Source organism: Vollenhovia emeryi, unplaced genomic scaffold (assembly GCF_000949405.1).
Source record: "Vollenhovia emeryi isolate VEMERY1.0 unplaced genomic scaffold, V.emery_V1.0 DF939221.1, whole genome shotgun sequence".
Taxonomy (NCBI): domain Eukaryota; kingdom Metazoa; phylum Arthropoda; class Insecta; order Hymenoptera; family Formicidae; genus Vollenhovia; species Vollenhovia emeryi.
In genome coordinates this window covers 214,855-230,421 of record NW_011967145.1, presented here as the reverse complement: position 1 = coordinate 230,421, position 15,567 = coordinate 214,855, and the positions used below count along the sequence as shown (strand labels likewise).

Below are 15,567 nucleotides of genomic sequence, written 5' to 3'. Positions count from 1 at the left end.
AAGATGTGACCGCCCGGCGATCGATATTGCTATGCGCACATCTCGCCACGCGCTCGAATTGGGCGGTAGGCCGGCCTAAGACAACGATTTTTAATAATTAATTACTCGTTAACTATTACGAAAATTGCAAAATGGTACAGGACTTTTCCATTCATCTCGATCCGTTCTACCTTCTCAAAAATTTTGTCGGATATGGAAAGACTCACCCTGTATATTCCATATGTATAATTTATACGAAATACCTTCGTGCACGTCTCGATGTCATTTCTGTATCGTTTACAGTTTACGGGCATATGGGTCGACATGATTTCCATTTTGTGTATATAGTTTCGACGTCATTCCCATTATAATGACAATTTACGTTGTCTTCTTTATCTTTTTACGTTTGGGCACGTATTCTTCAGAGCAAGCGCAAATTGCCGGCTCTACCAAACCGCTGACAGCACAGAGACGCCGCTTCTTGCACAGGTATCATCGTCATTATCGTTTTCATTATCGTGTACATCCGCCGCCTTTAGTTCGTTGTCACATGCATGGCCCGACTCAGATATCAGAGAAACGTTCATCATTCATGTAACTCTCATTCTACCTTCATGCCATCACGTTTTATACGATCTAAATGTCTCCAACATGCCGAGTATTTGTGAATACTTTTCTACGTTGGTGTAGCACATATTTTTGCGTATGCTCACAATTGCATTCCACTTCCACGACTCTCTGGTATCCGCGAAATTATAGAACCGACTTAAAAACGGTCTCGCAGAATTGTTAAAATTTTTCTTCGAGCCTCTAGATTTCGCAATATGAATCGAGCAATATCTTTTTAAAAAGGTCTAAGTAAAAACATCAATTGTAAATCGCAATTTGTAAGAACTTTTGTCGGTACAGGTCGACTTACATGCAAGATTATCGAGCTTACGGTTGGAAACTGTCCTTCCGTAACATATGTATCAGAGACTATATATACAGTGTCATCCACGAGGTTAATCAAACGTTTCGAACATTTCGAGAAATTATTTAGAGACGTATTACTTTAAACAGACAAGAAAATTATGTCGATTGTACAACTGTTGATAGTGAACAAGTTGTAAACGCTCTCATCTTAAATACATATACATGGTGTGTGCGCGTGTGCTCCCGTCTTTCTCATTTCTCCTACTCGATTGCATCGAGAAATTCGGAACGTCTGATCAAACTTGGTGAATTTCAATTGTATACAGCGTGTCGAGCACAACTAACCGACGCACCTTGACGGTGGGTCCCTTCTGTTCGCGCAGGTGATAGTCTCGTCTCCCGGTTCACCTAGCAGCGAGGAGTCAGAGGCCTCGCCAGAGCCAATTAACAAGAGCCTCCTGGGCAATTTGGGATACGAGAAAAACGACGAGACGGCGACGACGACGACGACGACATCGAGCACGACGTCGGGCGGCATGAGCATCGGCGCCGGCACGGGGGTCGGCGTCGAGCAGATGACGCCCACGAGCAGCGTCGACACCGAGGAGGGTAATCCCCAACATCCCGAGGAGGGCGAGAAGGGCGTCGAGGGTGACGTCGAAGCGAGCGACGACGATCGACACCAGCATATATCCAAGACGCACTAATTGCGACCCGTCGTCGTCGTCGCGCGGGTGTGCGCAGTGAGTAACGGAGAGGCCACGGGGATGACCATTCCTCAACAACGTAGACGAACTAAGGGCTGCTTCATTCACTTCGTACGTGTGATATTGACGGACGGAAAGTCAATAAACAAGTTAGGCCGATCGGCTCGGAAAATAAATCCAATTTGCGGGAAGCGACTTGGTTAATTTCATTAAAATGTTTAATTTCGTAGAGCCGTAAGTATTCTCGGGTTACCAGGGCTGATAAGGTTTTAGCTCGAAATACGAGATAGGACGAGCGTGTTAAAGTGATCCGGACGGTGCTAGTAATCGAATGTCGATTCGTAAGAATCTTCGTCGCGCACCCCAATCGAAAGTTACCGGCGGTCGATTGATTCCAGTTTATTATCTTGGGCATGCTTGCTTGCGAGAAGGAGTTGTTAAAGTTAAACGAGACGAGAGCGCAAGAAAGGGAAAAAAGGCGGGCGGAAAAGTGTGGTTTCGGTCAATATTACTATAATATATTAAGCTGGAGCTGCTACGTAATGAAGTAAAAGCTAGCGATAGTAAATTTCTCCCTTCGACATTACGTCTCGACTTATCGCCTCTTCCGTGCGAAATTAAGTTTCGCGCGAAATGAAATGCGATACGTACGTACTTTTATGACTGTATATAATTAAATATAGTCATAAAAAAAGGTAGCGCTACACCGAGTTGGTCGAGCAACCAAACCAAGAGACGCGGTACCACGACCGGTTACTCGTTATAGGGAGATAAATCAGGGATCGATATACGTATATATCTATTCTGCTAGAAGCAACCGCAATTCGGGCCGAAGTCGTAGACAAGTATCGCGAGGAGTCGAAGATGGTTTACGTTACGTTGCTAAAAGAAAAGTCGCTGCCGGGAAGGCAACTGAAACAGTTTGGAGCACGTCCAGTCCTCCGCACGTCACGAGAGTTTCCTCGAGAACACGTAATGGCCTTTCGAGTAATGGTCCCTCGAAGCGAATGTCAGATCACAGACGGATCCCTCGCGCACACCCTGCTCTCGATGCCCTCGGGCCGCCAAGATGTAGGATGGAGAAAGAGCAAGAGGAGGAGGGGGGGGAGGAGTAAGGGACGTTGTCCCTCCGTGTCGTCATCGTCGGCATTACTATCGTCAACACGACCCACACCAACACACAGCACACAGAACTTGAGCGAGCGAGCCGGTCAACGAAGAGAGGCGCACGTGGCATATATAATAATCAGTTTATATGCGATATACTATATATACATATTATATATACATACGTAGACTAGTCACGATATTACGTGTGTGCTTTTGATAAAAAACTATTACTTGTAGCGTTAGCTAGCTCTCGTATACAGAAACCAAAAAAGGATACATGAACAAACAAACCGACAAACAAACAAACAAACAGCTAAACTATAGACGATATACATAATATACATAAAGATGTTATACATACGCCGGGGGAGGGGAGAGCGCGGGGACATGGCGGTGTTTCCACATGTCGACAATAGGACACGTAGGCGGATTCGTTCGGACATGTTTGCGTATAGATATAGTATCGGGCAATCAACTGGCTATTGTATCAATACCGGGCGATCGATTGTCCGAGATTGGGTCGCGGATGGTCGGGGCAGGGGGAGATGGGGCAGGGGAGAAGCCGCCGCGGGAGGAACTGACCGAAAACGATAATAATTATGAGTAAACAGAGAGAGAGAGAGCGAGAGAGAGAGAAATGCTACGGTTAATTAACTATACTTTTAAAAACGGGAACGTAAAAAAGCGATAAAAAATAGCCAGTATTATTATACGTCTAAAAGCAGTAAAACGATGATCGAACGAGAGAGGAAGAGTGCGAAAGTGAGCAAATGAGAGCGCGAGAGAGAAAGAGAGAGAGAGAGAGAGAGAGAGGAGAGGAAGAGACGCGCGAATGGACTAATGTAAAATTAACGAACGATATTAGGGGAGAAAGCGGGAGAATTAAACGTGGGCGTAGCCGTCGTCGCCGCGATTGTTGGGAACGATCGTGCGACGATGAAATCACGCACTACGATCCGGAGCGAAGCCACGAGGCGCCGATCGCGGGCTTGGTTATCGCTGCGACACGCCGCTAATCGCGCGATCTCGCTCGTGGCTTGGCTCGCGACGATGAGGAGGAAAGAGATAGAAGCACTGCAATCTGTATAAACACGCACGTATAAATAGATATTATACACATCCGCGTAATCACTTCTTTCCGCACAGTTAGCGTTACCGCGCGCGAGAGTACTCAAGGGTTTGGAGGGCGAGGGGCGGGTCGGCGGGGCGAGGGGCGAAAGGGCGAGAGTAAAGTTTTAATTGAAGTAGCCGCGAAACCGAGACTAATTGTATAGCTGAGTGTAACGTGTACATATATACGTATACATATACGAGTCGCCATACGCAAGCTGTATTTCCTAGCTGTATTACCAGCCCCAGATTGCGTGAATGTCGTCCGATGTGTTTGCGTGCGTGCGTGCGTGCGTGCGTGCGAGCGAATGCCGGGTACCGAGGTGTCCTATTTCGTTTTTTCCCGCGGATGTAGCAACGCGGATTTTTGTCAAAGGGACGAAGATACCTCTACGTTCGGGAAAGTGAGTAAAAGTCGATCGCGCGATCCTTTCGTTTTCGAGGCAAATCACCCTTTAAATTGCGGAACGTTACGTTTTCGCTGCGAAAATCATTGCTTACGAGAACCGAATAGAGATACACGCTTATCACGATTGCTATTTATTACCGTTCGCAAAGGAGATTGAATTCGCATTTCCCATTTTCACGTGCTCTGTTTGTATATACAATAAGTTTTAATTTGCGCCCGCGTTGCGTAAAACTTCATTAATTGCGTTCACGATACTCTGCGACCTTTTTAATTGTCCGTCATTACCGCAGATATCCCGGGTGCGCTTTTAAATTAGGACGAATCGTCAGATTGAGACGCCATGTAGTTCCTATTACTTCCTATTCGCGCGTAGAGGAATTGAATAGTGACTCTAAATGAAGCAAACCACAAACCGTATTGCCATCTACAGTTATCGTGTGATGCAATGAGTCATCAAAGCGGAAATTACGGTGTACCATACGTATTATTTCGTAAATGTGATTAACTGCTTGTGTCCGCGATGAGAAATCTTTAACGATACCGCTTGCGCTTTAGAATTTCTACACTGTATGAAGCATAAGCTCCAGGCCCACGTGAGAGGTCCTGGCTTACCAATACGATCGACTTAATACAACCTGAAGGACAGACATAAACGCAAAGATGGTATCCAGTGTTCCTCGCCGTCCTGATTTTAATAATAAATCGATTATACGAGAGAGAGAGAGAGAGAGAGAGAGAGAGAGAGAGAGAGAGAGAGAGAGAGAGAGAATGAGAGAGCATGATTAACATTAACTAATATACGTGAAAGCACACTGCCGCAATTTTATATAATTGACTGTTGTTATACCTATACCTACGTACATATATATATTATATACATTATATACATACACATTATATATATATACATATTAATCGAGACTTAACGAGCCGCGATACGTGTCGATCGCAAGGAGTCCAGGATATGGCCAGTGATTTAATTTAAGGTAGTTTCTTCCGCCTAGCGCGGATCCACGATCCGAAATTAAAATCCTCCGATAGCGGGGCGAGAGTCACGTTTGGTCCCTGCAGAGATCTACGGAAATCCCGAGACGGCGCGTTACCGCGGAGTATTAGATATATCCGAAACACTAAGTATCTAAAGCAGCCTCCAGATTTCTGTATCTTATCGAAAAAGAAAACGTCGTCTGAAAAGAATATCTAAAGATATTGAAAAAAAAAACTTTTTATTATCACATAGATGTCCGCCTGTATAAATTTGCGATTATCGGTAAAAATAATTCCTGATAAGGTATGCAATTTTTCGTGTCTCTCCTTCGATGAAGGGAAAACGTGACAAACGCGGGGCCGGAGGATCGGCGGGATTGCGGGAACTCGTCGAAGGGGGATATTACTCGTCGGGATCTTCGCGCGTCCCGTGCCCGCGATAAACGGTAATGTAATAATTTCTCGGAGATATCCCTCTGTAACGCGCGCGCCATAGACTGGATGTAACGCGAGGTCCTTCGAGAGATCGAGAGATCTCGTATCGCTCGCGCAGGATAACCCCTTGGTCAAATTGAGCTAAGCAAAGGAACAGGGACGGCAAACGGACGCAGTATATCGTGCTCTCGACTTTCCCCACACAAAACGCGTTCCCCACATTTTACTTGTCATTTTTCTCCCCTTCGTATCTCTTCCTTCAATACCGGAATAAAACAAAAAGAACAGTAGATTGGAAACGGAGAGTATTATGTTCCGACCTCGCGCTATTGACTGACCGTGTTGGACAGTCGAGTCGCTCGTTACGAATTCGAATAGTTCGCAGGACCCATGGATTTGAAAATAAGAAACTGAGTGCACCTCCGAAAGAAACCGAGTTGGGCTAGGTGGAAGAGAATCGGCAAGATATACGCGCGGAAGCAAAATTCGCGGGGACCGAAAGCAAAGGGCAGTCAAGAACGCTCGAGAGTCACGTTAGAAATTCGCAGGACTTGCCTACGACTTGCAGGACGACGCAGGTGTCGTGCGGTAGTGAAACACTGGGAAGAGCAAGGGGGCGCAGTGTCGATACACAAATATAATTTTTTTTTTAAATCTGCCCGCATCACCTGATTCTCTCGTGCACTCGCATTTCATTAATCGACAAATTATTATTATTACTTATGGAGAAATTCGCGTTAAACGGATCCGGGGACTTGTATTCACGATTTTAGAACTCGTCTCGATTGGATGGTTTTGCAAGCACGTTTATATAAAGAGGATTTATACACGTACATATATATACATATACATATATACATATATTAGGTATAGTTTCTTTTTTATGCTAAATCAATAAACGCGATATACTATATAAAGGGCACAGTTTTATCGATAATTGAAAGTCTTTTATAAATAAAATCACTCTCGTATCTCGAATAAGACTTCAATTAAATTGTACGGCGACAAAGCTATGGCGCTTGTATTCATTTTAACTTTTTTTTTCGGGCCGATTAACGTAACGATACATTAGAATTTATTCAGCGACAAACTTATTGGTACCCTAAATGTATCGGTTTATTATTTTTGAGAAATGCAAGAACTTCTGGCTGAACAAATCCATTTTTTCCGCCGTAAGGGGCGGTGCGCACAAGTTGAAATATTTCTAACTTAATGATATGCTACTGCTATTGCACATAATATTGTTTATAAATGAAATGTATAATCGCACGCGATGTTGATAATTACATTGTAAGATTCGCAAATGACTACCGTGTCGTGGATACAAGTCCGCTGGATCTTTGGCTCTTAGCACTTACATATAAATATATATACGATGGACCATGTTTGTCATACTGAAACGTTTCTAAAAAAAGAGAGATAAGGAAAGAAAGAAAAAACTACGAACTTTTTCATCATTTTTCTATAAGTTAGAAGCAGAGCGTAGCGGGGCGCATCGGTTTTTCTTCCGCGCCCCGACACCATAAATTTCGTACGTAAATGAGCTATAATTATTGAACTTTGTACAACTAACACTTGTACACTATACGTATAGTTTTAGCTGTTTCCCAGAGCCGAATCGTCGCGAGGTTCAACAAATGTCGCATCCGCACCGGCGGTTGATCCTTCGTAAAGGAAGCGAAAGGGATTCGCCGCGTCAATCGAGCCCTTCCGTTTCCTTTAAGATCGATCGAGTCCTTCCGATTCCTTCCAAACAAACGGGATCGATCACGGTCGGCAAAGCGTTAATGTCCACGGTAGTTTTATTCAAAAAAGAAATTTAAGAGAGAACTTTCCCAAATCAACGGATGGATCGATCGCGAATGCGGTCAGCTTTAGCCGACGGGGAATAGAGTGTCAAGCAAAGACCATTATTCTTTGTTCGGATAATTACGGCGGTATCCTCGAGGAATCCCGTGCAACTTATATACCGTAAGATTTTCTCGATCTGAGAACAATCCGAGACTCGCCAGTGCCTCCGACTTTCTCGCGTTGCAAAGCGACCGACAGGGCGTTTGAAAGAAAACCTCGGGACGATTTTTAGCACAGCCTGGCTACGATTTGCGTTGCTCTTCCTTCGTCCTTCCGGGCGATCCGCGGGGATTATTTCTCTACGCCGAAGACGCGCGAGAAGATCGCGGAAGAGTCCAATTCCTCGAGTCACCGATCGCGACACGACGCGTGCAGAACGTTAGCATTGTAAATAGTCGCTGGAATAGTCACTGGAAAAGTAAAGCCGAGAACAAGCAGAGAATAATAATGTACTGTCATTCCTTTTTGGTGCTCAATGACCCTGAACAGATAATAATAGCTGATAGTCGGTATATTGATGATAAAGCGTAGCCGTCCCGTCTCGCCGCGATCGCGTTCAGTTTGATGTCGAAGGAAATTGCGATCGCGATGGTGAAAACGCAAAACTTTTCTGTCGCAATACGTCAAGTATTTCCTAGCTACAGAGGTGTAGTCGCGGTCCCCGGGAATTTTTATCCGGACTGCGAACTTCATCTCTAATCCCCCAATTGCATCTCAATACTAATGTGTGCAAATAAAAAAAAATTTTCCCGATTGAAGCCAGGCTTCTCTGCGCGATTGTGCCGTGAAACACGGGAAAGAATCGTTTTCATCATCTCGCGCGGAAATTTCTCTCAAGCTCGAGCTGCGACGTTCGAAAGACCGACGTTCCTTTCCCCGAGAGATGCGTTACTCGAGACGCGAGACACGCTGTACATAATAGCGATAATAATAATAATTTGCATACTCGCGAGGCGCAATTCTCTGTGCGAAAGGAGCCGAGGTTGAACTGGACGTGGGAGAGGTCGGGGAGGGATGTGAAGACGCTGCTTGTAAATAATGAATTTCAGTCTGAGTTGTCACGTGAACAAGACTTGAATCGCGTACCCGTGACACGATTAAAGAGGAAGCGGGACACGCACGTAGACACACATACATATATATACACACACACACACGCGCATACGCGTGCAACACGCACGTCATGTATATGTACACCTGTATTTTCGAGCGTAGCTTTTCTCGTGTACTTATCGAAATATGTATATCATCTCGAATCGCTCTGAACATATCCCACCCAAGGATGCATCCTACTTAGGCAAGTGTGCGAGTTGTAGATAATTGTGAATAACGTCGGGGAAGATTAGCAGGACGAGGCTTCGAACGCGACGGTCACGCATTAAAATAACAGAGACGTTAAAACGGTGACTTATACTTTGTTTCACCTCGAAAGCTGCAGTGAATAATCGCACGTGTAATGCTATCAAATTTATATATATATATATATATATATTTATATATAACTGAGGGCTGTACAAAGAATACTTATTAAAACCTTGAAAAATTTTTAAGGCGCAATTAACGACGGGGAGGTCTGAATTTGAGTGGTTCCCGTTCGAAGTAGCGTTTCTCTACATCTTTCTCGCGGCTGGTGCGAAAAGGAAATCACCGAATGGATCGTACGTCTGGTCGTTTCCACCCTTTATCGAGCAGGGGCATCATTAGGTCATAGGATTACCCTAAAGCTTTCATCGTCCTACATATCATAGCGAAACAAAGAGGAGAGACACGTTTCTTTTTCCAGACAAAGAAAAACAGACGGGCCTACAAAGGAGAATTTGCGAGCCCTCGATACGCCGATATGATTTGTATTCGGGAACGTGAGGAGACGGAGAGCGAGCGGGAGAGCGCGTTAGGGGCGAAACAAATAAGACAAAACGGGCCTCACTACTCTGTATTAACTGTTAGGGAAGTGAACTGCGTTCCGTGCGGTCGAGACGAACGAGAGACACGCTTTTAGAATTAGTCGCAAGCTTCGACCTAGACCCGACGGTCAGTCGGGCAGCACGTTTTGTACCTTGAACGAGAATTTCCTACTTTTCGCTTCCTCGCTACGTAGCAGCCTCTTACTCCAGTTTCTTTTTTCGCCGAACACGTAGACCCGACGTGCAAAAGTCGGCGACTTAACGTTCGTAAGCTTTTCGTCGTTGAGAGAGAAAAAGAAATCTCTACTAATGAAGACACTCATCCTCTTCTTGATATGCAAAAGCAGACCTTTTTCCCACGTAATCTTCAAAGAAACGACAGGTCTGTCTACATTTACTTGCAAGCACTGCGTGCAAGCACGTCAGACGTGTTTCCACGTGCCGATTTTTGCACTACGGTTAAAACTGCTACAAACACCATCCGAGATCAACGCGGCCGAATTTCCCACACACTCTCGCGACGTCAAATGCGAATTGGGTTGGATCGGGAGCCAGTACAAATGAAATTCTAAATTATGTCATTAATACCCTACTCGGTGCTCCGATCTTTTTTTTCTTTCATTTTCACGCCTCATCCAGCACGTATGTAGCTCGCACAAATCCACGACTTCCAGTTTACGCGACGGGGCCGTTTCGACGATCGGAAATTTCTACTTCGCTCACCTCTTCCAATTTTATATAAGAAAGCAAGCGCGGAGAACCCAGAAACAATAATTCGCCCTGCGAGGACAACGAGTGTCATCCTCGCGCGATTGGCGACGATCCTCATTCCCGTCACCGCTCGCTTCGCGAGGAAAAACGCCGCTCCTCGTCGGCAATCGCGTTCACAATCGTACCCGCTGCGCTGCGCGAATCGTCGCATCGTTTAGCCGCGTTACAAGCCGACGTAAAGCACAGAGAGGCGCGTCCGTTCTCCCGTAGACGCACTATATCAATGCGTGCATCATCGCGAACTATATCATTACCGATCATAATCGCGCGAGAAGGAAAGAGAGGAAGATTGATTATTCTTAGTGCTTAGGGACAAGCCTGTAAACTCCCTGTTAGTCGAAACTCAAAGGTATAGTGCGAATGTACAACCACACAGTTACTAAATGTATCATACACGACTACCGAGAGGGGGAAATATGCAAGACGTTAATTACCGTCGAAGATCTAAGACTATTTTCGATCGATCCTTCCTGTTCGCACACTTCGTAATTCGAATTTTCTTTCTACTCGTGTCGCGCCAAGTTTTGACGGAAAATAAGAAACGACCAAAAAACGAGAGAGTAGCATAACGATAAGTACAATAATACAATAAATAACCAGAGATATCGGGGACTGCAAAATAGAATTATTTTCTATATAATTAGAGATTCCCTGAAAATTAAGAAGATATCCCCCGGTTTCTTGTATAATTCTTTTCTTTTTCTATCGTAATGACAGTAAATTATCACGAAGATGTTAACGAGGAACTCAATCAATTACGTGTAAAACGGATTAATAATATATTGCAAACGAATATAAATTCATTAAATTTAAGTAACAACGTCGTCAAATTCTTTTATACCAGATATATCAGACTGCTAATTTATAATATCAGTTGTAATGACTATACGAAATACAAGGGTGACGCGTACGCTGTCGAGATTGTGACCACGGAAAACGGTTTCGAGTAAATCATGGTAATCGGCGAGTAATCGACGTCTACGAGACTAAACGACTATAGTTGTTAATGTATATTGAACGAGCGAAAGGGGTAGAGAATGCATCTGATGAGAGAATGCGGGACAGACGGCGGGTAAGAGTGATCGCGGGGAAGAAAAGGGGAGGGGGGAGGGGGAGGAGAATCTAGCGCAAAGACGGAAATGAAACTGCATGGTTGAGCGATTAGATCGTTCTACGAATTGAAAATTCTAAGTCTATAAATATATTTATGACGGAGAGAGAAAAGACAGAGGCGGACAGCGAAAGGGAAGAGCGAAACGAAGGGAGACGGATGGGACAAGCGAGAGATATAGATATAGATATATATATAAATATAAAAGGGAATGAGAAAGGTATAAATACGACGAAGAATACAAAACGGGGACAGGGAGAAAGAGAGAGAGAGTGAAACGAATATAAGGTGAAGACAAAAAGATGCTCGGCGAAGTAGAAGGGTGCAACGTAAACGGCGAACAAGTATATCTATCAGTATTTACGCAGTAATCGAGAACTATCGTCGCGACTTAGATAACTATTATTGCCAGCATTTAATAATTTTACTTGGATCTTCTAATCGAAACTGCAGCATTAAAAGTATACAAAAAGGGGCGAGAAAGGAGGGGAGAGAGAGAGAGAGAGGAGAGAGAAAAGGCGAGGAGATATATGCGCGCGTGAAAAAGACGGCTGAAAAGCGAGAGCGAGTGGGGCGAACGAAGAATCGTAGTAAAGAAGAGAGAAAGAGGAAAAGAGAGAGGACGACTATCGTTGATCGCTATATCAAGCAAGTAGATGTATATTTAAACGAAAAAAAAATAGTAGCGTGTCGATACATTAGCGTTATAATTGCGAGGGTGCGTCGCCGCGTCTCATGCCAGATCATTGGCCGCTTATGCGAACCGATAATACGTGAGAAAGAGAGAGAGAGAGAGAGAGAGAGAGAGAGAGAGAGAGAGAGAGAGAGAGAGAGAGAGAGAACGTAAAATATGAAAATTCAATGAAAGAGATGAGGATCGATCGTATGCGTGTTGTTCGTGTACTTGGGAATATGTGTCAGTGAACAGAGAGATATATACAAATGCGTCAATTGTAAATCATGTGTTCAGCCTTAACTCGAGCCTCACAAATTGCGGTTCCTTCCCGAGAACCCGTGCGAACGTACGTGCCCTTTGATTGATCTGTAAACTCGAATTGGCGCTAACGAGATTATTGTGTCGAAATATTTTAATGCAGAGACACGACAGAGACGGCAGAGAATTGCAAGAAAAGTTTTTGCGGCGCTCGTAATTTTATAATCTACGCAAAATATTTTGTAATCGTAAAACTAATTGCCGTCGTCGATGCGTGTCTCTTTAATTTGGAAGCCACTCGGGGAAACGTGGGTTGCCTTGAGTTTAAAATGAAATTGCAAGTTCAAGCGACGCATTTTTCTCCCGGGTTATCTCGACGGAGAAGAGACGGCAAACGATAGTCGCCGGAAAAGACTGTTAAGGCTGAACGCATCTCAAGAAAGTGCAAGTGCGCAGTGTGCGGATACTAGTTGACTTTAACACCAAAGAAACGAAGAGACATTCTTGCAATACGAAAATTATGCCTTTTAGAGGCTTTTCTACGATAGGTTGATTATCTTGTGGTCGAGCGTTTTGACGTAACGAAAAAAAAAAGAAAAGAGAAATCGTCGAGATTTGTTAAATGAGATTCGTTAAACGAGATTCGTTAAGTGTCTTGTGAATTCGCGCGATGCGCCGAGACGTAGATTTCGTTTTCAGTTTTCCTTCCGTTGTTGTTGTTGTTTCGTTAAGTTTGACGATCCGAACGGAAGCGATCGCTGCATTTCGTTGCGAGAAGGAAAATCGAGAAAACTGTGCCGTCGCGATTCTCGAATGCTTGAACGACTGATTTGTTTTTCTCGACTGTTAATCCGAGAGTGAGCTTGGTCGAGTGTATCGTGTGCGACACGATATACGTTAGGACTCCAGTTTCGCTGTTAAGTCGGTGTCAGATTCGCGCCAGTCCAACGATACGCGGGACAAGCGATTCGTTGACCGATTTATATATATATATAAAATAAAAGGAAAAGAATCAACAGTAGATATAGTAGAGCGTGACAACTTCAAAGGGGTAATACTACCGTTGTTCCGTTAATTGTTTTCATAGATTTTATTGCATCGCGACCGCGTCGAGTCATCCGCGATCGGGAAGCAGGCACAAAAGAAAAAGATGAAATCGCTCCTTAATCGCGGGAATGAACAATTCATCGCCGTTCTCGATAAGTAACACAACGCGCGCTGCAATATTTAAGTCAATGATTCCGCTCGACCACAACCGGCGCTCGATCGCCTGAGAGATCGGGACTGGTTGTGCCCGGCGGGTGGATTGGCAATCCAGAATTTACAACGTTCTCAAACCGGGAAGGGAACGAACTTGAGAATTCCATTTCGACATCCCGTCTATTCAATTATTTCGGCGTGTACTACCTGTCCTAGCGCCATTCGTAAAATAGGAAGTGATCATGCCATTAAATTAGAAGGACGCGTTATTTATATACTCGTGTGTATCGACGAGATTCGATTTCGGTAGCGAAGCGGACAAGAGGTAAAACGGAAATTAAGAATTGAACATCGATAAAATGAAACATAAAAATCGCGTTATTTATAATTAATTTGTTGTGCGTGTACGACGATTGATTATATTTTACGAGTGACACGGTACGGCGTAAAATAGTGGAAGATACGTTGATTTTTCACTGGAGCTGCGCGTTTGTTTAAGAAAAAAAGAAACAAACAATATGATCGCCGATCGTCTGTGCGAAATAAATCGAGGGATCGATAGAATTCATAGATAACCACTCTGGAGGGGAGTTTCCCTCCGTTTCCCGGAAACGAGCGATCGATTTCGATCGGGCGGATTTAGTCAATTAGAGAATCCCGCGGGATATTTCGCACAGGTGGGCGTCAGGCGACCGCGAAAGGCCCCGGAGATTAGAAAGATGAAAGATATATAGATATTATATATAGATAAATGTATATGTAGTATATATGTCGGATGTACACAGGCATGTAACAATATCGAGCGCTTTTGAAGGATCGATCGCGCGAGGAAGCGCACGCGACGCGGCCGCGGCTAGCCAGGACTATTTTTCTAAGTTGCAAAGTATAATAAATTAACGACGTGTTGCATTATCGTTACTAGAGTATATTATAATGTATATTGATATTTTAACTAGGCGAGATAAGTATGAGATAATGTTACGAGCGAGTAATATAACGAGAACTATATATCATAATAATTATCAGGATTATCGCGCGATCCAGCGATAATTGCAATTAGCAGAGGTTCGCGCGTGCGGTCGATTCACGCGTGTGACGCGCGCGGCGCAATTAATTAGTCGAATGCGAGTTAATCGCGAGACGAATCGACGAAGTTGCGGGACGAGCTCGCCGAGACGCGCCGCTCGAGGGACGAGAGGAACAACGTTTCGAGCGGCTTTGTCGATTCGCGAAAATGCGAGAGGGAGGCGCGAAAGAGACTGTAGTGGAATAAATGGAGCAATTAGGAGAGCGAATGCACGTAGGCGAGTATACGGGGGGTGCGTTTGAACGCGTGTGGATGCACGTGTGTGTATTTTGTGCGACACGGGTGCGAATGTGCGAGAGAGGGAGCAATGAATAAGCGTGTGTCGTTCTTCGGCCGCGGAGAGTAATAAAAGAAAAATAATGAATCGTTCTGTCAGTCACCTCATCTATATTATACAATATCATAATAATATGCTGCCATACGATATAAATATATGTCTACGGTAAGGAGTATATTAATAAAACATTAAATAAATATGTTATAAGTAATCGTCTACTACATCTGTGCCTGCATCCCTCCTCAGCCAGATTTCAGCATGAGACTCAAGTGGAAGCGCGATTGGTTCAATTTGAATAAAAAATTGATTTTTTATTCATTTAAAAAGATCGAAGGTAAGTAAACTGCGGTCGATGTTCACAAATCAAATTAGTATTGCGAGAAATGTAAATAATAATAATATAATAAAACATTACAAATAAATATATTGTAAGTAATCATCTACGTCTGTGCGCGCCTCAGCCAGATTTCAGCGTGAGACTCAAGTGGAAGCGCGATTGGTTCAATTTGAATAAAAAATTTGTCCATTTAAAAAGATCGAAGGTAAGTAAACTTCGGTCGATGTTCACAAATCAAATTAGTTTTGCGAGAAATGTAAAGGATTAATAATTCAAAAGAATAATAATATAATAAAACATTAGAAATAAATGTGTTATAAGTAATCATCTACGTCTGTGCGCGCCTCAGCCAGATTTCAGCATGAGACTCAAGTGGAAGAGCGATTGGTTCAATTTGAATAAAAAATTTGTCCATTTAAAAAGATCGAAGGTAAGTAAACTTC

The 15,567-nt window shown here is 43.8% G+C and overlaps 1 protein-coding gene across 4 annotated transcripts in view; it reads left to right on the top strand.

The window, feature by feature from the left end:
• LOC105560784 (rho GTPase-activating protein 100F) overlaps positions 1 to 2,965 on the top strand; it is a 69,581-nt gene extending 66,616 nt beyond the window's left edge. For all 4 annotated transcript variants that reach the window (XM_012010193.1, XM_012010194.1, XM_012010195.1 and 1 more), the window contains one exon: positions 1,278 to 2,965. In XM_012010193.1, coding sequence (XP_011865583.1) covers positions 1,278 to 1,601 — 324 coding nt within the window. In that variant the 3' untranslated portion in view covers positions 1,602 to 2,965. The remainder of the gene's footprint in view (positions 1 to 1,277) is intronic.
• The last annotated feature ends 12,602 nt before the right edge of the window (positions 2,966 to 15,567 follow it).